At 48.2% G+C, this 18,336-nt stretch overlaps 1 protein-coding gene across 1 annotated transcript in view; it reads left to right on the top strand.

Annotated features, from left to right (window-relative positions):
• Nucleotides 1–18,336, top strand: part of LARS1 (leucyl-tRNA synthetase 1) — a 95,886-nt gene that overhangs the window by 13,624 nt on the left and 63,926 nt on the right. Inside the window, exons 4-7 of the mRNA XM_069764067.1 lie at nt 2,539–2,619; nt 2,695–2,835; nt 3,154–3,315; nt 5,079–5,191. Coding sequence (XP_069620168.1) covers nt 2,539–2,619; nt 2,695–2,835; nt 3,154–3,315; nt 5,079–5,191 — 497 coding nt within the window. The remainder of the gene's footprint in view (nt 1–2,538; nt 2,620–2,694; nt 2,836–3,153; nt 3,316–5,078; nt 5,192–18,336) is intronic.

The following is an 18,336-nucleotide window of genomic DNA, read 5'->3' as shown; positions in this document are numbered from 1 at the left end:
TTTAACGTCACATTTTGCTCAAGTTGCAACTTTTTCTGCATATTAAAAATGGATTTTCCCCCATAATTTTTAAGACAACTATGACTTGTCTAGAATGTACAACTTTTTTGCAATTTACATAGAAACGCAGTGATAAAGAGAATCTGCCATTAAGTTTATGTTGCAGATTGAGAGCCACATGAAATAGGGGCAGAGATCTCGATTCCAGCAATGTGTCACTTATTGGGCTGCTTGCTGTAATTTTGATAAACTGTTTTTGTGCTGCAGCTCTGCCAGTCCTTTCAGTGATGGGATATTTGTAACAGCTGGGTATCACCACCGCCCACCATAGACTAGCAGCTTTCGATTTAACGGGGTATTTCCATCTTCAAGGTCCTATCCCATTATGTATTAGGTATAATAATAGTATTAGCAAATATCTCCAATTAGAAAGTTAGTATAGTTTTTTTGATTCGCTATGTCTCTTTCCTCATGTGCAGGCATTGCAGGACCTTAGGTCATGTGCAGGCATTGCATGACCTTAGGTCATGTTCAGGCATTGCAGGACCTTAGGTCATGTGCAGGCATTGCAGGACCTTAGGTCATGTGCAGACATTGCAGGACTTTAGGTCATGTGCAGGCATTGCAGGACCTTAGGTAATTTGCAGGACCTTAGGTCATGTGCAGGCATTGCAGGACCTTAGGTCATGTGCAGACATTGCAGGACTTTAGGTCATGTGCAGGCATTGCAGGACCTTAGGTAATTTGCAGGACCTTAGGTCATGTGCAGGCATTGCAGGACCTTAGGTCATGTGCAGGCATTGCAGGACCTTAGGTCATGTGCAGGCATTGCAGGACCTTAGGTCATGTGCAGGCATTGCAGGACCTTAGGTCATGTGCAGGCATTGCAGGACCTTAGGTAATTTGCAGGACCTTAGGTCATGTGCAGGCATTGCAGGACCTTAGGTCATGTGCAGACATTGCAGGACTTTAGGTCATGTGCAGGCATTGCAGGACCTTAGGTCATGTGCAGGCATTGCAGGACCTTAGGTCATGTGCAGACATTGCAGGACTTTAGGTCATGTGCAGGCATTGCAGGACCTTAGGTAATTTGCAGGACCTTAGGTCATGTGCAGGCATTGCAGGACCTTAGGTAATTTGCAGGACCTTAGGTCATGTGCAGGCATTGCAGGACCTTAGGTCATGTGCAGACATTGCAGGACTTTAGGTCATGTGCAGGCATTGCAGGACCTTAGGTAATTTGCAGGACCTTAGGTCATGTGCAGGCATTGCAGGACCTTAGGTCATGTGCAGGCATTGCAGGACCTTAGGTCATGTGCAGGCATTGCAGGACCTTAGGTCATGTGCAGGCATTGCAGGACCTTAGGTAATTTGCAGGACCTTAGGTCATGTGCAGGCATTGCAGGACCTTAGGTCATGTGCAGACATTGCAGGACTTTAGGTCATGTGCAGGCATTGCAGGACCTTAGGTAATTTGCAGGACCTTAGGTCATGTGCAGGCATTGCAGGACCTTAGGTCATGTGCAGGCATTGCAGGACCTTAGGTCATGTGCAGGCATTGCAGGACCTTAGGTAATTTGCAGGACCTTAGGTCATGTGCAGGCATTGCAGGACCTTAGGTCATGTGCAGGCATTGCAGGACCTTAGGTCATGTGCAGGCATTGCAGGACTTTAGGTATCCATGGTTATGACCACTGATATAGTGACAGTTACTTAGCTAGTTGCTAGTGCTCGTAACCATGGATACCTAAGGTCCTGTAATGCCTGCATGTGAGGAAAGAGACATAGTGAATCAGAAGAACTACACTACATTTTTAACTGGAGGTATTTGCTAATATTATTATTATTACACCTACTACATATTGGTATAGGATCTTGGAGATGAGAAAACCCCTTTAAGCACAGTGTTGGCAATCAATGACCCAGGCATGGCGGGATTGAGCTAATCATTGAGAATACAAGCAAATAAAACATTATTATCAAATCTACCTACATTAAGCAGCCCAGTAAGTGACACATTGCTGGAATCATGGTCTCTGTCCCTATTGTATACTGCCCTCATTCTGGGAAGCATGAACCTGGTGACAGATGCCCTTTAAGGGAAGTTTCCACATAACTTGTTAACTGCAGAACTCCCATTGTAAACCTGCAAGAAAAGGACTGGACTATAAGTTGGTGTGCATGTAAGTTGTAGGCGCATGTTCACACTGGCCACTAAGCAGACAAAAAGATAAAAGTACACTGAGCAAATATCCTGCAATAAGTAAATAATTGTCAATAGTGCATGAAAATAACATAGGACACTTAATTAACGTTGTTTTGATAAAAAAACGTAAAAGCCATCCCACCATTAGTCCCTAGTGTTAAAATAATTGGCTTTTTACAAATTTCATCTTTTTTTTGTATAACCACTTTAAAATGAAAAAGAAGAGAGAAAATGTTATTAAAACATTTACATTATTAATACATATTAAAATAATCTGTCACATGACCCATACTGAGCCTTCAGATCACTAGTCTGTCTTCCTGTATGTTTAGTTTTCTTTAGGCTTCCAGAGGCTGAAGGGGAAGACCTGTCTGTTCCCATTCGGGCTCCATTGTACCGGCATGCCCATCAAGGTGCGTATCGGTCAGAATGGTGAGATCCAGTGAATTGCTCCCGCTATGGTCATGTACCATGGTTCCTTCTGGCAGGCATGTGCAGATAAGCTGAAGAGAGAAATGGAGTTGTATGGCTGCCCACCACAGTTTCCTGAGGAGGAGGAGGAAGACGAAGAACCGTCATCTAAGAAGGAGGATGAAGTTGTTATTAAGGACAAAGCTAAGGGCAAAAAGGTAAAGAATGAGTGAAGGGGGTCAGTGGGTGCGAGAGTTCACTGTCGTACTGTTCCTCTTGAAGAATCTGTTTGAGTCCCGCGGCTGTTCGACATCTGCAACCCATGCAGGGGTTGTCTGTTCGTTAGGCTATCTCTGCATGTGTTACAGCTGTCGATCAGCCGTGAGACATGCAGGCGAACATATATTTCGGGCACAGCGAAGACACACGGTTAGCACCTGAGCATGCTCAGATAACACCTATTCCGAGGTGCACGTTCGCTCATCGCTATGTGTGTGCCATATCCGTTCTAAAAATTAATCTTTGCCAATTTGCAGAGTAAAGCCGCAGCAAAGAGTGGTTCATCCAAATACCAGTGGGGAATAATGAAGTCTCTCGGGCTGTCCGATGAAGAGATCGTGAGCTTTTCTGAGGCTGAACACTGGCTCGGATATTTCCCCCCTTTGACAGTAGAAGACCTGAAGAGTATGGGATTAAAGGTAAGCTTATGTTTAATGCTGTAAATGTAACAGACACGTAATTCCATAGTGTGCCACATAAGATTACAAGTAAAGAAAGTTTGCACATAGACTCCAGGATTGCCTAGATTGGAGCTTCTGAACTTTTTTGACTTGGGCTCATGAACCAGAATGCGATAATATCTTATCTCCTCAGCCTGGCATATGATTAAAGAGTAATTAAACTTTCTTCGTGTGTTTTTTTTTTTTTTTTGTAATGTTGCAGGAACTTTAATGTCCTACAGATCAGTTGGCGTCTGGCTCCTGAGACCCCTACCAACCACTCAAAAGTCTCAGAGAAGTGCACATCTCCTTCCAGAGCTACAAAGCTTGTTTTTCCTATTATGTCCATACTCTGTGGACATGCTCATTCAGGAGCTGCATACTTCTTGGGGACTTTTGAGAGATTGTTTGGGGATCCCCACCATTCTGCAGGTAATTAAAGTGCCTGTAACATATATAAAAAGCTGCTGAAGATTTAGTTACTGTTTAATTTGAGCAGAACAAGCAAACAAAGGTAAACCTGAGATACCTGCGGCTGGGAGGCACCAGTTCTGATTTATCATTTTTTATGATCACTTTTATAAAAAAAACAAAAAAAACAACCCCACCTCTCCTGCTGAGCCATCAACTGGTGGGCATTTCACAGTGACCTAATCAGAAAGTGCTTGAAGTAGTATCTTTACCCCTTGCTACCACAGTTATTTTTTACTTTCTTTGCTTTTGTTTTTTACTCCCGGACTCCTAGTTTTTGTTTTTTAACTTGAAAGTTACATTTTTAACTACTGACCATATCGGGCCTTTTTTTGCAGGATGAGTTATAGTTTTGAATATCACAATTTATGTCACCATATAATATACTGAAAAAAATAGGGTGAAAAAAATTAAAATTCGACCTCTGTTTCTCAGGTTTTGTTATTATGGAGTTCAATGTGCGGTCAAAAATTAGCTGGTAACTTTATTCTGTTGATCAGTAAAATGGCAGTGGTAAGAAACTTTATATAAATTAATATTTACTGGTTTATAAAACAGAAAAATCAGTTAAAAAAACCAAAAATGGTCACCATATTCTGAGACGTGTAACCTTTCTTTTTCTGTTAAGCTGCGTGGACCTTTTTTCTTGTGACAATCTGTAGGTTTGTTTGTAGCAATATGGGCTCCATACGATTTTGAACACTTTTTTTTTTTTTTTAAACTGAGACATGGACCAAATGCTGGTGACACATTGATCCAAAACACTGAGGTGTTTAACCCCTTACTTGACCTATGAGGTACCTTGCAGTGCAGTTACAGGTAAATGCCAACTGTATAACACAGCTGGCACCTTCATGTATTAAGCAAGCTCAGCTTCTGCACATGCACAGGCATCCATGTTTGCAAGAGGTTACATTTTTTTTACTATTAATCTACACGGCCATGTTTTGATTAATTTGTCTCTATTAAAAAAATGAATGCAGCCAGGATTATTTGAGCTATCCTGGTTGTCTACCGGTCAAGTCCCTGGAGAATGCCTCGCACCTGTCTACTCTGCTGTCGGCGTTACTTACAGAAGACCTTCATTTATATGATTCCATGGTTTACCCCCGAAAGTGTCATATGTTCTCTGTCCCAACAGATGTTCTCAAATGTCCACTGTCCTTTCTCTGCTGCACAATGTCATGTATTGTGTTAACCATTAATGGTGGACCCGCACCTGTTTAGAAATTTGCCAGTTGACACACTGCATATTGTTCCTTCATTTCTAGGTCGACTGGCGTCGTTCCTTCATTACCACTGATGTCAACCCATATTACGATTCATTTGTAAAATGGCAATTCCTGACTTTGAGAGAGAGGAACAAGATCAAATTTGGCAAACGGTAATACTTATTATCTGCAATCCGAATTCCTGCAATTCAGTAGTACACACATCACGTTGTGTAGTGCTCCCTTGTAAACCAAAGTAGGTCTATGTATATGTAGGAAATTAAAAGCTCCAGTACTCTTTAGATTTGTTAGCAAAATCTCAGAGTAAAATTTTGTTTCATCTTACGTCACTGGAGGGGCTGGGGACATATACGTCACAGGAGACGCGGGGGGCATATACGTCACAGGAGACGCGGGGGGCATATACGTCACAGAAGACGCGGGGGGCATATACGTCACAGAAGACGCGGGGGGCATATTGGTCACAGACACGGGGGGCATATTGGTCACGGGAGACGCGGGATCATATAGGTCACAGGAGACGTTGGGGGCATATAGGTCACAGGAGACGCTGGGGGCATATATGTCACAGGATATGCATGGGTCATATAGGTCACAGGAGATGCATGGGTCATATAGGTCACAGGAGATGCGTGGGTCATATAGGTCACAGGAGACGCTGGGGGCATATAGGTCACAGGAGACGCTGGGGGCATATAGGTCACAGGGGACGCTGGGGGCATATAGGTCACAGGAGACGCTGGGGGCATATAGGTCACAGGAGACGCTGGGGGCATATATGTCACAGGATATGCATGGGTCATATAGGTCACAGGAGATGCATGGGTCATATAGGTCACAGGAGATGCGTGGGGCATATAGGTCACAGGAGACGCTGGGGGCATATAGGTCACAGGAGACGCTGGGGGCATATAGGTCACAGGAGACGCAGGGGGCATATTAGTCACAAAAGACGCTGGGGGCATATACGTCACAGGAGACGCGGGGGGCATATAGGTCACAGGAGACATGGGGCAAATAAGTCACAGGAGACGCTGGGGGCATATAGGTCACAGGAGACGCGGGGGGCATATACGTCACAGGAGACGCGGGGGGCATATAGGTCACAGGAGACGGGGGTATATCGGTCACAGGAGACATGGGGCAAATAAGTCACAGGAGACGCTGGGGGCATATATGTCACAGGATATGCGTGGGTCATATAGGTCACAGGAGATGGGTGGGTCATATGCGTCACATGAGACGCGGGATCATATAGGTCACAGGAGACGTTGGGGGCATATAAGTCACAGGAGACATGGGGGGGCATACACGTTACAGGAGACGCTGGAGGCATATAAGTCACTGGAGACGCTTGGGGTATATACGTTACAGGAGACGCTTGGGGCATATACGTCACAGGAGGCGCTGGGGCATATAAGTCACAGGAGATGCGGGGGGCATATAGGTCACAGGAGACGTTGGGGGTATATAGGTCACAGGAGATGCGGGGGGCATATAGGTTACAGGAGAAGTTGGGGGCATATAAGTCACAGGTGACACTGGAGGCATATACGTCACAGGAGGGGCTGGAGGCATGTTCATTGCAGAAGACTCCGAGGCACATAGTGTCATGGCCAAAAGTGTTAGCACCCTTGAAATTGTTTCAGAAAATATAAAGTATTTCTCCTAGGAAATGATAGTAATTACAAACGTTTATTTCCTTTGTGTGTATTGGAACAACCCCAAAAAAAACAGAAAAAAGGCAAATTAGACATAATTTCACACAAAACCCGAATAATGGGCCAGACAAAAATGTTGGCAAGCAATCTTGTTTCAAGCATGTGATGCTCGTTCAAACTCACCTGTGGAAAGCAACGTATGAACCATGTAGCTGTGTGTCCATCATATAACAAGGACAGATTTTCTGCCATTGTGTATGTTTCTTGTTATCAAAATATAAATCCAAGGCATAGACTTGTATCCCTGGTGCTTCTTATGTCCTTACTGATTTTGGGTTATTTTTATGCAATGGTTCCCAAACCATTCCTGGTCATCCACTCTCTTTCAGTGGGAAGTTCTCTAGCCTGAGCAGTCTACCAGGAATACATAATGTGACTTCTGCCCTTACAGCAGTGTCGTTTGGGGTGACAGCCCTAAACTGAAAGCCCTCCTCTCTGTAGTCTTGTGTGTGCTGTGTCATAGAGGAGAGATGGAGCTGACAGGCAGCAGCACTGTGCGAGCCAGAGAGGAGGTGACAGCACGCTGACAGGCAGCAGCATGAATAGTTGTGGTCTGATCCTGTTCAGTTACAGTCTCATATGTGTAGATATGTCCTTCAGTATGTTCTATCAAACGGAGCTTTTACAGGCGGTGAAATCTTCTGTGAGCTACTGTGAATATTAGCTGACAGCTGCATGTAGAAATAAGTAAAATTGATGTTTGTTGATGATGAGATGTTCCATCTACACATGTGATGGAACTGTGAAGGTTGAAACCATCAGTGGCTCCTGCAGCGTTCAAGTAACATAAGCAATGTCCCAATATTGTCAAGGGACGTGGTGTGTGGAGCAGATGCCTGAGACCCTGATTCCAGCGATGTGTCACTTGCTAGTCTGCATGCTGCAGTTATGATGCATATCCCATCTCACCACTGACTGGCAGCTTTCTGTGTGCAGCAATCAGTGGTGGGGCGGGATTACACAGAGCAGTTGACTAGGAGGCACAAGACAACTAGTCCTGTAGTGAAACACTGATCTTATTGAATCAGTAGCACGTAAGTATTCCTGAAATCGGACTCTCAGTCCCTACATCATGCTGCTCTCAAATTACATAGAAATAAACTTTAATTTTTTAATCTTTTTAAATCTTTAAAGACTCCATAATAACAGGGTCTGTGCCACAGGACTGGCGAATAGCAAATGTGGTGCCAATATTCAAAAAGGGAACAAAAACTGAACTCGGAAATTATAGGTCAGTAAGCTTAACCTCTTACTGTGGGTAAAATACTGGAGGGCATTCTAAGGGATGCTATACTGGAGTATCTGAAGAGGAATAACCTCATGACCCAATATCAGCACGGGTTTACTAGGGACCGTTCATGTCAGACTAATTTGATCAGTTTCTATGAAGAGGTAAGTTCCGGACTGGACCAAGGGAACCCAGTGGATGTAGTGTATATGGACTTTTCAAAAGCTTTTGATACGGTGCCACACAAAAGGTTGATACATAAAATGAGAATAATGGGGATAGGGGAAAATATGTGTAAGTGGGTTAAGAGCTGGCTCAGGGATAGGAAACAAAGGGTGGTTATTAATGGAGCACACTCGGACTGGGTAGCGGTTAGCAGTGGGGTACCACAGGGGTCAGTATTGGGCCCTCTTCTTTTTAACATATTTATTAATGACCTTGTAGGGGGCATTCAGAGTAGAATTTCAATATTTGCAGATGACACTAAACTCTGCAGGGTAATCAATACAGAGGAGGACAATTTTATATTACAGGAAGATTTATGAAAACTAGAAGCTTGGGCTGATAAATGGCAAATGAACCTTAATGGGGATAAATGTAAGGTCATGCACTTGGGCAGAGCAAGTAAGATGTATAATTATGTGCTTACGGTAATTCTAAAACTCTGGGCAAAACCGTCAATGAAAAAGACCTAGGTGTATGGGTGGATGACAAACTCATATTCAGGGGCCAGTGTCAGGCAGCTGCTACAAAGGCAAATAAAATAATAGGATGCATTAAAAGAGGCATAGATGCTCATGAGGAGAATATAATTTTACCTCTATACAAGTCACTAGTTCGACCACACTTAGAATACTGTGTACAGTTCTGGTCTCCGGTGTATAAGAAAGACATAGCTGAACTGGAGCGGGTGCAGAGAAGAGCGACCAAGGTTATTAGAGGAATGGGGGATCTGCAATACCAAGATAGGTTATTACACTTGGGGCTATTTAGTTTGGAAAAACGAAGGCTAAGGGGTGATCTTATGTTAATGTATAAATATATGAGGGGACAGTACAAAGACCTTTCTGATGATCTTTTTAATCATAGACCTGAAACAGGGACAAGGGGGCATCCTCTGCGGTTGGAGGAAAAAAGGTTTAAGCATAATAACAGACGCGGATTCTTTACTGTAAGAGCAGTGAGACTATGGAACTCTCTGCCGTATGATGTTGTAATGAGTGATTCATTACTTAAATTTAAGAGGGGACTGGATACCTTTCTGGAAAAGTATAATGTTACAGGGTATATACACTAGATTCCTTGATAGGGCGTTGATCCAGGGAACTAGTCTGATTGCCGTATGTGGAGTCGGGAAGGAATTTTTTTCCTCAATGTGGAGCTTACTCTTTGCCACATGGGTTTTTTTTGCCTTCCTCTGGATCAACATGTTAGGGCATGTTAGGTTAGGCTATGGGTTGAACTAGATGGACATATAGTCTTCCTTCAACCTTAATAACTATGTAACTTGCTGACAGATTCTCTTTAACCCCTTTCTGACATGACGTACTATCCTGTCGAGGTGGTATGGGCCCATATGACCACCGATGGGATAGTACGTCTAACGCGATCAGCCGCGCTCACGGGGGGGGAGCCAGGTGTCTGCTGACTATCGCAGCTGACATCTGGCACTATGTGCCAGGAGCAGCTCCTGGCACATTAACCCCCAGCGTACCGGCGGCATCGGGAAGCATCACGCAGGCAGGGGGCTCCCTGCGTACTTCCCTGAGACCCTCGGAGCAACACGATGTGATCTCATTTCTCCGAGCGTCTCCTCCGTCCTTCTACCTGCAGGCCCCAGATCCAAGATGGCTGCGGGGGTCCATCCGGGGTGGCTTGCAAGCGACTGCTCAGAGCAGGCGCCCGCAAGCCTCCTGCAGTGCCTGTCAGATTGCTGATCTGACACTTTGCGGTGCACTGTGTCAGATCAGCGATCTGACACAGTGCACCGCAAAGTGTCAGATCAGCGATCTGACACTATAGCACGATGTCCCACACTGGTAAAAAAAATATTTACATGTGTAAAAAAAAAAAAAATTCCTGTTTAATACCTGAAGGGTTAATAAACTTCATGAACGTGGTTTTGAGCACCGTGAGGGGTGCAGTTTTTAGAATGGTGTCACACTTGGGTATTTTCTATCATATAGACCCCTCAAAATGACTTCAAATGTGATGTGGTCCCTAAAAAAAAAAATGGTGTTGTATAAATGAGAAATTGCTGGTCAACTTTTCTTTATCGCCTCTCATTGGGGGACACAGGAACCATGGGTGTATGCTGCTGCCACTAGGAGGCTGACACTATGCAAATAAAAAAGTTAGCTCCTCCTCTGCAGTGTACACCCCACCAACTGGCATTATACTCTCCAGTTTAGCTTAGTGTCAGTAGGAGGTGGACACGGGTTTTTCATTAGACCCTTATCTACCTCAATGTGCGTCGTTTCCTTTACAGGTTTCTTCGGAGGGATACAGGGTGAACAGTCACACCTGTAGTCCCACAAAGCGGACTATGAGTACGGCGTGTACTGCCACCCCGTATCCTCATAGATCCCTCTCCAGGACCAAGATCCTAGCACAGAAGCGTGCTCAGAAGTCCGGTCCTGGTTCCGTCCCCCACCCACTTGCCCACCAGAGCCTGTCGGTCGGCGGAGACGAGGACGTCCATTAGCCCCTGGACGTCTCACCCCCTTTTAAGGTTAGTACCGGCGTGGGATGTTTTTAGGTGAGTATTCTCTCCCTTCCCATCCCAGATCTTTGATAGGGGGGTTCTTGTTAGGGGCTCCCTGTCGACTTTCTTACCCGGTCATCGCCTGTATCTTCCAGTGGCGCGGCCGGTATTCCTTCTCCCCTTTTTCTGACAAGGGCCTTCTTTCTCAGCGCGGGGCCCCTTTTAGGCCACCGCGCCCTTATCTCCTGTGGCCAGCACTTTCTCGGAGCTGGATCCCTACAGACCGGCGCTGCTGTTTCTTCTCTGGGCACATCCTCAGCGCGGCAGCACTGCAGGCGGTCGCGCCGCTTCTCGCTGCGGCACATTGTTCTGGCGCCGCAGGAGGTTCTTATCTTCGGCCCTCTTCTGCGACGCAGCCCTGCAGGCGGTCGCGCCGCTTCCCCCTGCGGCGCATCGCCCTGGCGCCGCAGGAGGGTGTTTTCTGCGGCGCCCTTCAGAGGCGCAGCCTAGCAGGCCGCGGCGCCTGCGGCTCAGCCTTCCTCTCGCCGCATTGTTCCGGCGCGCTATTTCGGCGCCGCGGCTTCTTTTCTCGGCCACCGGTGCCTAATTTAGGCCCCGGCTTCAGCCGGGGCCTACTTCCGGTTTTTCGGCCTCTCCATTTCCGCTCCTGCAGGCGGGCTTTTTCCCACCCGACATTCTGCGCCCTGCCCACCGGCGCCTCTGCGTCTGGCTCCACCCATGACCTTCCTCGTGGGTCTCTCGGCCGGTGTGCACCGCTTCTCACAGCAGCAGCAGCCCTCGCAGTGCCTCACACAGCGCGCCACGCTCCTTCACTCGCATCTTCTGTGGCAGAATCAGCACCTCAGGGAAGTTCTCCGCCGAGGACAATTGGGACATCTTCCTGGACCGGGTCCGTGAGTAGCTGCACTGCAGACTGACACCCTTCTCTGCCCCACTGTCCCCTAACCCACTGGCATCTTCAGGGATCTCTCAAAATGTCTTCTAAAGGGGGCCGCTCTCGCCCCCCTACTTCTTCATCTTCTGCCTTAGTCACGTACTTTGCATGTTCGTCCTGTAACAGTAATAAGACAGCTGTAGCTTAGAAAGGCCAAGCTATTGCACAACTCTTAGGGTAGATAAGTAGAACACAGCTAGAAGAGTATAGCCCAATAGAAATAAAACATAACTTTTACTAATAATATTAAAAAGTGGACAAAACAATACAAAATACAAATAAAAGTGCTCACGCCGAAAACTGTGCTCAATTTAAAAAACTGGTTTGATCTCACCAATCATGGACGAAGGGTACCCATACCAGTGATGAAGGGTCCCAGGGACCTTAGGAGGAACTGTTCTAGTGATGTGGACTTCAAGATTCAAGCAAGGGACCTGAGATGTAGGTTCCTTGAGAGGGGATACCCTGATCGGGTGCTGAGGGAGGCGTACCACCATGCTAGAGGGCAAGCCAGAAACAATCTGCTTATACCACGGGAGAGGGGGAGAGAGGACCATAAGACCATCAGAATGATCTGTGCATTTGACAATGGGGCTCCATCTGTCAGGGCCATTCTCAGGAAGCATTGGGGCATACTTGCTATGGATGATGATCTGAGGGATGCCGTGGGCATACAGCCACAAATTACATACAGAAAGTGCAAGACACTAGGGGATCGACTAGTACATAGTCATCTAGCTACACCAAGTAAGGCGACCTGGCTACCATACAGACCCAAGGGCTGTTACAGATGCGGCTCATGTGTAGCGTGTGAATCAATACAGGTGGGGAAGGAGTTCTATAACACCAACACGCAAAAAACTTTTGTTATTAAAGAATTCATCAATTGTAAATCAAAAGGGGTCATATACAGAGCTGCCTGCACCTGTGGTATTACATACATAGGTAAAACTATTAGAGAACTAAGAAGGAGAGTATGTGAGCATTTGGGGGACATCCGAAATCGGAGGGATACCCCCATTGCAAGACATGTTAACACCTGCCATGACGGAGATACTAAGGTTATGAGTTTCATGGGGATTGACAAAGTGGCCCCGCTGGTGAGGGGAGGTGATTTTGATAAGATCCTACTGCAGAAAGAAACAAGGTGGATCTTCTTGCTGGACACTTGTCACCCCCATGGACTCAATGAGCAGCTCAACTTTTGCTTTCTTTAGGTATACTTTAGTATCTATAATGGTCCCCCTTGGGTCCATCTGGTCCGTTTGCTGCTTTGCCCTCCATTTCCGTATTTTCCTCTTTCTTGTTATTCCTATTCCCTCTTCTTACCTCTGAGTTCCCCTAACCATCCCTACTGCTTTATTGTTTAAGGAATCTTTTGCATATCTGCATTCGTCCATTGGTCGGTGTCCGGCACCCTGTGTCCTGAAAACAGCCATAATAAACAAAACATTTGCAATTATGTAGGAACAGGGTCATTACCCTGTACCAGTGTTCCCCTTTTGACTTGATCCCTGGTATCGGCTAGTATAAATTTTGATATGTAGTACCGAGTGACTCTCCAGGGACTTGGGGCACGTGTGTTCTCATGTGGGCAAATTTTACACACTTTTTTTGAGTATGGCGCAGTGATATCATTTCCGCATAAATATAGGTCCATTTATCTCTCTCTCTCTCTCTCCGCCTGGGTCTGCTCCCATCTTTCACTGTCCCCCTCCCCCCTTCCCTTTTCTATTATGGATGTGCTCAATATGGTTGGTATGGTCTGGACACTTCCAGCTACTAACCATCTTGCACACTAGTTATATCAGTATAGGTACATCTATGTTGCCTTGGATATTCTAGCCATTTCCAGCTATCTGCTGTTTTTCATTATTTGGTATGGACACTTCCAACCATAAATATAGCGCGTAGGTTTCCTGGTATGGTGTGTGCGATATATGCATGGCATTTTTTATTTAATAAATGCCGTAACTTTTAGGCAACTATGCTTCCATGTTGCTACTTGTATACCTGGTGGACAATCTTGGTGTCTGTGCCCCCCAAACCCCCCCCTCCTCCCTTGTATGTTTCTCATGTGGGGCTAGGAGTGGGTGGGTTTATTATTAACATAGCGCTCCTCTCAAACAATACCCCCCCGGCCCCCCCTCTGATCTTGGTGCCTGCGCTTTATTGTTGCAGCGCTACATAAGCAGAAATTTGTTTAGTGGTATTTATCCTAACGTGGGTTCGGGGTATTATTTAGCGCCTGTGCCATCATTTGGCGCTGGGGTATCTGCGTTCCTCTTTTGGAACGCACCATACCAGCAGTGGACTATGCCATCACTATGCGCCCAGAGCTTGCGTTCCACTGCTGGAGCGCATGAGGTTAGCGGCGCATCGGAAGTGACATCTTCAAGATGGAGTCTGTACTTCCGGTCTCGCCGGGACGAGCGGATCATCTAGCGCCCAGGGTTTGCGTTCCACTGTTGGAGCGCATCTTGCTGGTGGCGCACCGGAAGTTGCATCCTCAGGATGGCGCTGTTACTTCCGGTCTCGCCGGAATGAGCGGTTCACAGCCGGTCGGCATGGGGGAGCTTGGCGTGCGTTCCAGCCCCTGGAGCGCAGCGTGGACAGTAATTAGCCCACTCAGGTATTATAGGGGGATGGGGGCGGACACAGGTGACCCTATTGGTCTGGGGGGGAGTGGCCCCTCGTTTATAAGGAGGTAGCGGGTGCCATACTGAGCTGACTCACCTTCTGTTACAGACATCACACAGAACTGCCTATGCTGGGGATAATATACAGCCACTGCGTATTTCCCTTACTTTACTCTACTTATGGAATTTTGAGCATCTATGGACTTTTGAAGTTACCTCTGGGCCTTTTGGCCATTGAAACTCCCCTGATGAATCTCCGCGATTGGAGAAGAAACGCGTAGGGAGGTGTCTACCATACTACATACGGTGGGGGGTGTCCATTGTAGGGCTGACTTGGGCCTGTCCTTATAAGGACAGGAGCTATTGCTGGGGCACGACAGGGGTTTAGAAAATAGGTTCCCCGTCCCCTGTGCCTTACCCTACAACTTTTGGACCCTCCCTGGGACCCTTCATCACTGGTATGGGTACCCTTCGTCCATGATTGGTGAGATCAAACCAGTTTTTTAAATTGAGCACAGTTTTCGGCGTGAGCACTTTTATTTGTATTTTGTATTGTTTTGTCCACTTTTTAATATTATTAGTAAAAGTTATGTTTTATTTCTATTGGGCTATACTCTTCTAGCTGTGTTCTACTCGTCCTGTAACAGCAAACTTCCCTCAGGTCAGTCCTCCCCGCTGTGTCAGTCCTGCAGCAACCCGATTGTTCCCACTGCCCAGGATCCCCCGGCTGTTCCGCCCGAGAGTGATTCCCCCATCCCAGGCTGGGCCGCCTCTCTGTCCCAATCGGTGGCCGATTTAACACGGGTATCTCAAACCCTGGTGTCCGCGCTGGATCGGTTACCCCTGCCGTGGCCAGCGGGTCGCAGGAACCGCCGCCCGAGACCTCCTTGCTAAGCTACAAAAGGTCCAGACAGGAACGTCGGTCTGAGTCCTCTTCGCGTTCCATCTCGCCGCACGGCCCTTCCCCCGCGGTTGGTGTCCCACCGATCCTCCTCCCCTAAGTCAGGCGAGGCATTATCTGATGCGCCCTCAGATGAGATTTCGGAGCTGGATCCTAACCAAATCGCCACCATGAGTGAGACGGTCCAGAACCTCATTCGGGCTATAAACCAAACCTGTGGCATTAAGGATCCCTCTACGGAACCCGCAGATCAGGCGGTTTCGTTTAGACGGGCCAAACCACCTTCAAAATTTTTCGCTCCTCATCCTGAATTCGAGGAAATCCTGGCCAGAGAGAGAGAGAATCCGACCAGACGTTTTCAGAGGGGAAAACGCCTGGGGGTGTTATATCCTTTTTCACCAGAACTTACCACCAATTGGACAGTCTCTCCCTCGGTGGATCCCCCCGTTTCCAGGCTGTCCACCAACACGGTGCTTCCACTGTCCGGCGGAGCTTCTCTGAAGGATTCTAACGACAGTTATAGAATCCTTCGCGAAATCTGCTTTTGAAGCGGCTTCAGCAGCACTATGTCCAGCCTTTGCTTCCACTTGGGCTTCAAAATCCATCTCAAAATGGGCCAAGGATCTACGGCGAGGTATCCTGGACGGGGCACCTCCCGCGCAATTAGCGGAACTTGCCAACCAGATTTCCCACGCTGGTGAATACCTGGATTCCGCCTCCCTGGATGTCGCGTCTTGTGCGGCTCAGGCTTCCAGCAATGCCGTTGCCATCCGCCGGACCGTTTGGCTCAAGGCCTGGCAGGCGGACTTGTCCTCCAAAAAGTCCCTCACTAGTCTGCCCTTCCAGGGCTCTCGTCTCTTTGGTTCCCAGCTGGACCAAATCATTAAGGACGCCACCGGGGGTACAAGTTCTCTTCTCCCCCAGGCTAAACCTCGTCGCCCTCCTCCTAGACGGCAGTTTCGCTCTTTTCGGCCTTTTCGTCGCTTCGCTGCATCAAACTCTCTTTCCCAGCAGCAACAGAGGCCACAGGCACGTCAAGAGAAGAAGGCGGTGTCCTTCAGGCCCACTCCGTCCTGGCGTCCTCGCTATTCCCAGGGTAGATTGTCCAGGCCCAGGACTGGAAGATCCACCTCCGCATGACTCTCGGCAAGACTCCAGCCCAACTCCCAGGTTGGGCGGCCGTCTTCTCCGTTTCAGGGACGTCTGGATTTCCGCAGTAGAGGATGCATGGGTCAGGGAAGTTGTATCCTCGGGATACAAAATGGAGTTCGCTTCCCGACCCAGGGATCGTTTCTTCCAATCCCGTCCTCCAAAAGATCCCGCTCTGGTTCCGGGCTTCTTCGCAGCCATCGCTTCTCTGCTCAAATCCGGGGTAATCGTTCCCATCCCAGAAAAGGAATGGTACACGGGTTTCTACTCGAACCTCTTTGTGGTACCGAAAAAAGACGGCAAGGTTCGTCCCATTCTGGACCTCAAATTGCTGAACAGGAGGGTTCGCCTGAGACACTTCAGGATGGAATCCCTTCGTTCAGTAATTGCTTCCATGGAGGCTCAGGAATTTCTATGCTCTATAGATATCCAGGACGCCTACCTACATGTTCCGATATTTCCCGGACATCACCGTTTCCTGCGCTTTGCAGTGCAACAAGATCATTTTCAGTTCGTCGCCCTGCCGTTCGGTCTTGCAACCGCGCCAAGGGTGTTCACGAAAATCATGGCGGCGCTGATGGCCATCTTGAGAGTCAGAGGCTTGGTCCTGTTTCCATACCTCGACGACATCCTCATCAAGGCTCCGTCCTTTGCTCAGGCCCACGAAAGCCTGTCCATTGTTCTCGACACCTTATCCCGTTTCGGGTGGCTGGTCAACCGGAAGAAGTCCTGCCTTATTCCTTCTCAGCGCATCATCTTTCTGGGCATGCTTTTCAACACTCGTCAGTCCAGAGTCTTCCTTCCCAAGGACAAGAGATCCACCCTTTGTCGGGACATACGCTTGCTCCAGGGTCCTCGGCCTCCCTCCCTCCGATCGGCCATGAAGGTTCTGGGGAGGATGGTAGCTACCTTGGAAGCGATTCCCTTCGCCCAATTCCATTCTCGACCCCTTCAGCAAGCCATTCTGTCTCAGTGGGACAGGTCGGTCTTCTCCCTGGATCGGCCGATCAGACTCTCCTTTCGGGTCAAGCGGTCTCTCTACTGGTGGCTGACGTCACCTCTCATCTCCCAGGGCAGGTCCTTCCTTCCGGTTCACTGGCAGGTGGTGACAACGGACGCCAGCCTGATCGGCTGGGGTGCGGTTTTTCGCCACCTGACGGTTCAGGGCCGTTGGTCGCCGCAGGAGTCTTCACTGCCGATCAACGTCCTCGAAATTCGGGCCATCTTTCTGTCCCTCCGCCATTGGGAAAGGATCCTCAGGGGCCTTCCAGTCTGGATCCAGACGGACAACGCCACGGCTGAGGCATGTGTCAACCATCAGGGGGGGACTCGGAGCTCCTTGGCCCTTGCCGAGGTATCCAAGATCCTCCTTTGGGCAGAGGCAACGGTTCCGGTGATATCCGCGGTGCATATCCCCGGCGTGGAAAACTGGGCCGCCGACTTCCTCAGCCACGAGGGTCTCGCGGCAGGGGAATGGTCCTTGCATCCGGAGGTCTTCCATCAGATTTGTCTTCGATGGGGAACTCCGGATGTGGATCTCACGGCGTCTCGAATCAACAGGAAGGTTCCGCAGTTCGTCTCCAGGTCCCACGATCCTCTCTCAGTGGGCGTCGATGCTCTGGCCATTCCTTGTTCACAGTTCGAGCTGCCCTACCTGTTCCCACCCCTTCCATTACTTCCCAAACTGTTGAAGAAGATCAAAGCGGAAGGGGTGGCGGTCATCCTGATCGCCTCGGATTGGCCCAGGAGAGCTTGGTTCGCGGAGCTCGTCAACCTTCTCGCGGACGCTCCCTGGCTCCTTCCAGACAGGCCCTATCTGCTGTCCCAGGGTCCGATCTGCCACCCGAATTCTCGGTCGCTCAGTTTAACGGCGTGGCTGTTGAGACCGCGATTCTAAGAGCGTCCGGCCTTTCGGACCGGGTGATTCACACCATGATTCAGGCTCAGAAGCCTTCGTCTTCCAGGATCTACTACCGCACCTGGAAGGCCTACTTCCGTTG

This window comes from Ranitomeya imitator, chromosome 4 (genome assembly GCF_032444005.1).
Source record: "Ranitomeya imitator isolate aRanImi1 chromosome 4, aRanImi1.pri, whole genome shotgun sequence".
Taxonomy (NCBI): Eukaryota; Metazoa; Chordata; class Amphibia; order Anura; family Dendrobatidae; genus Ranitomeya; species Ranitomeya imitator.
Note: the sequence above shows the minus strand (reverse complement) of the source record. Positions and strands in the feature narration are given on the sequence as shown.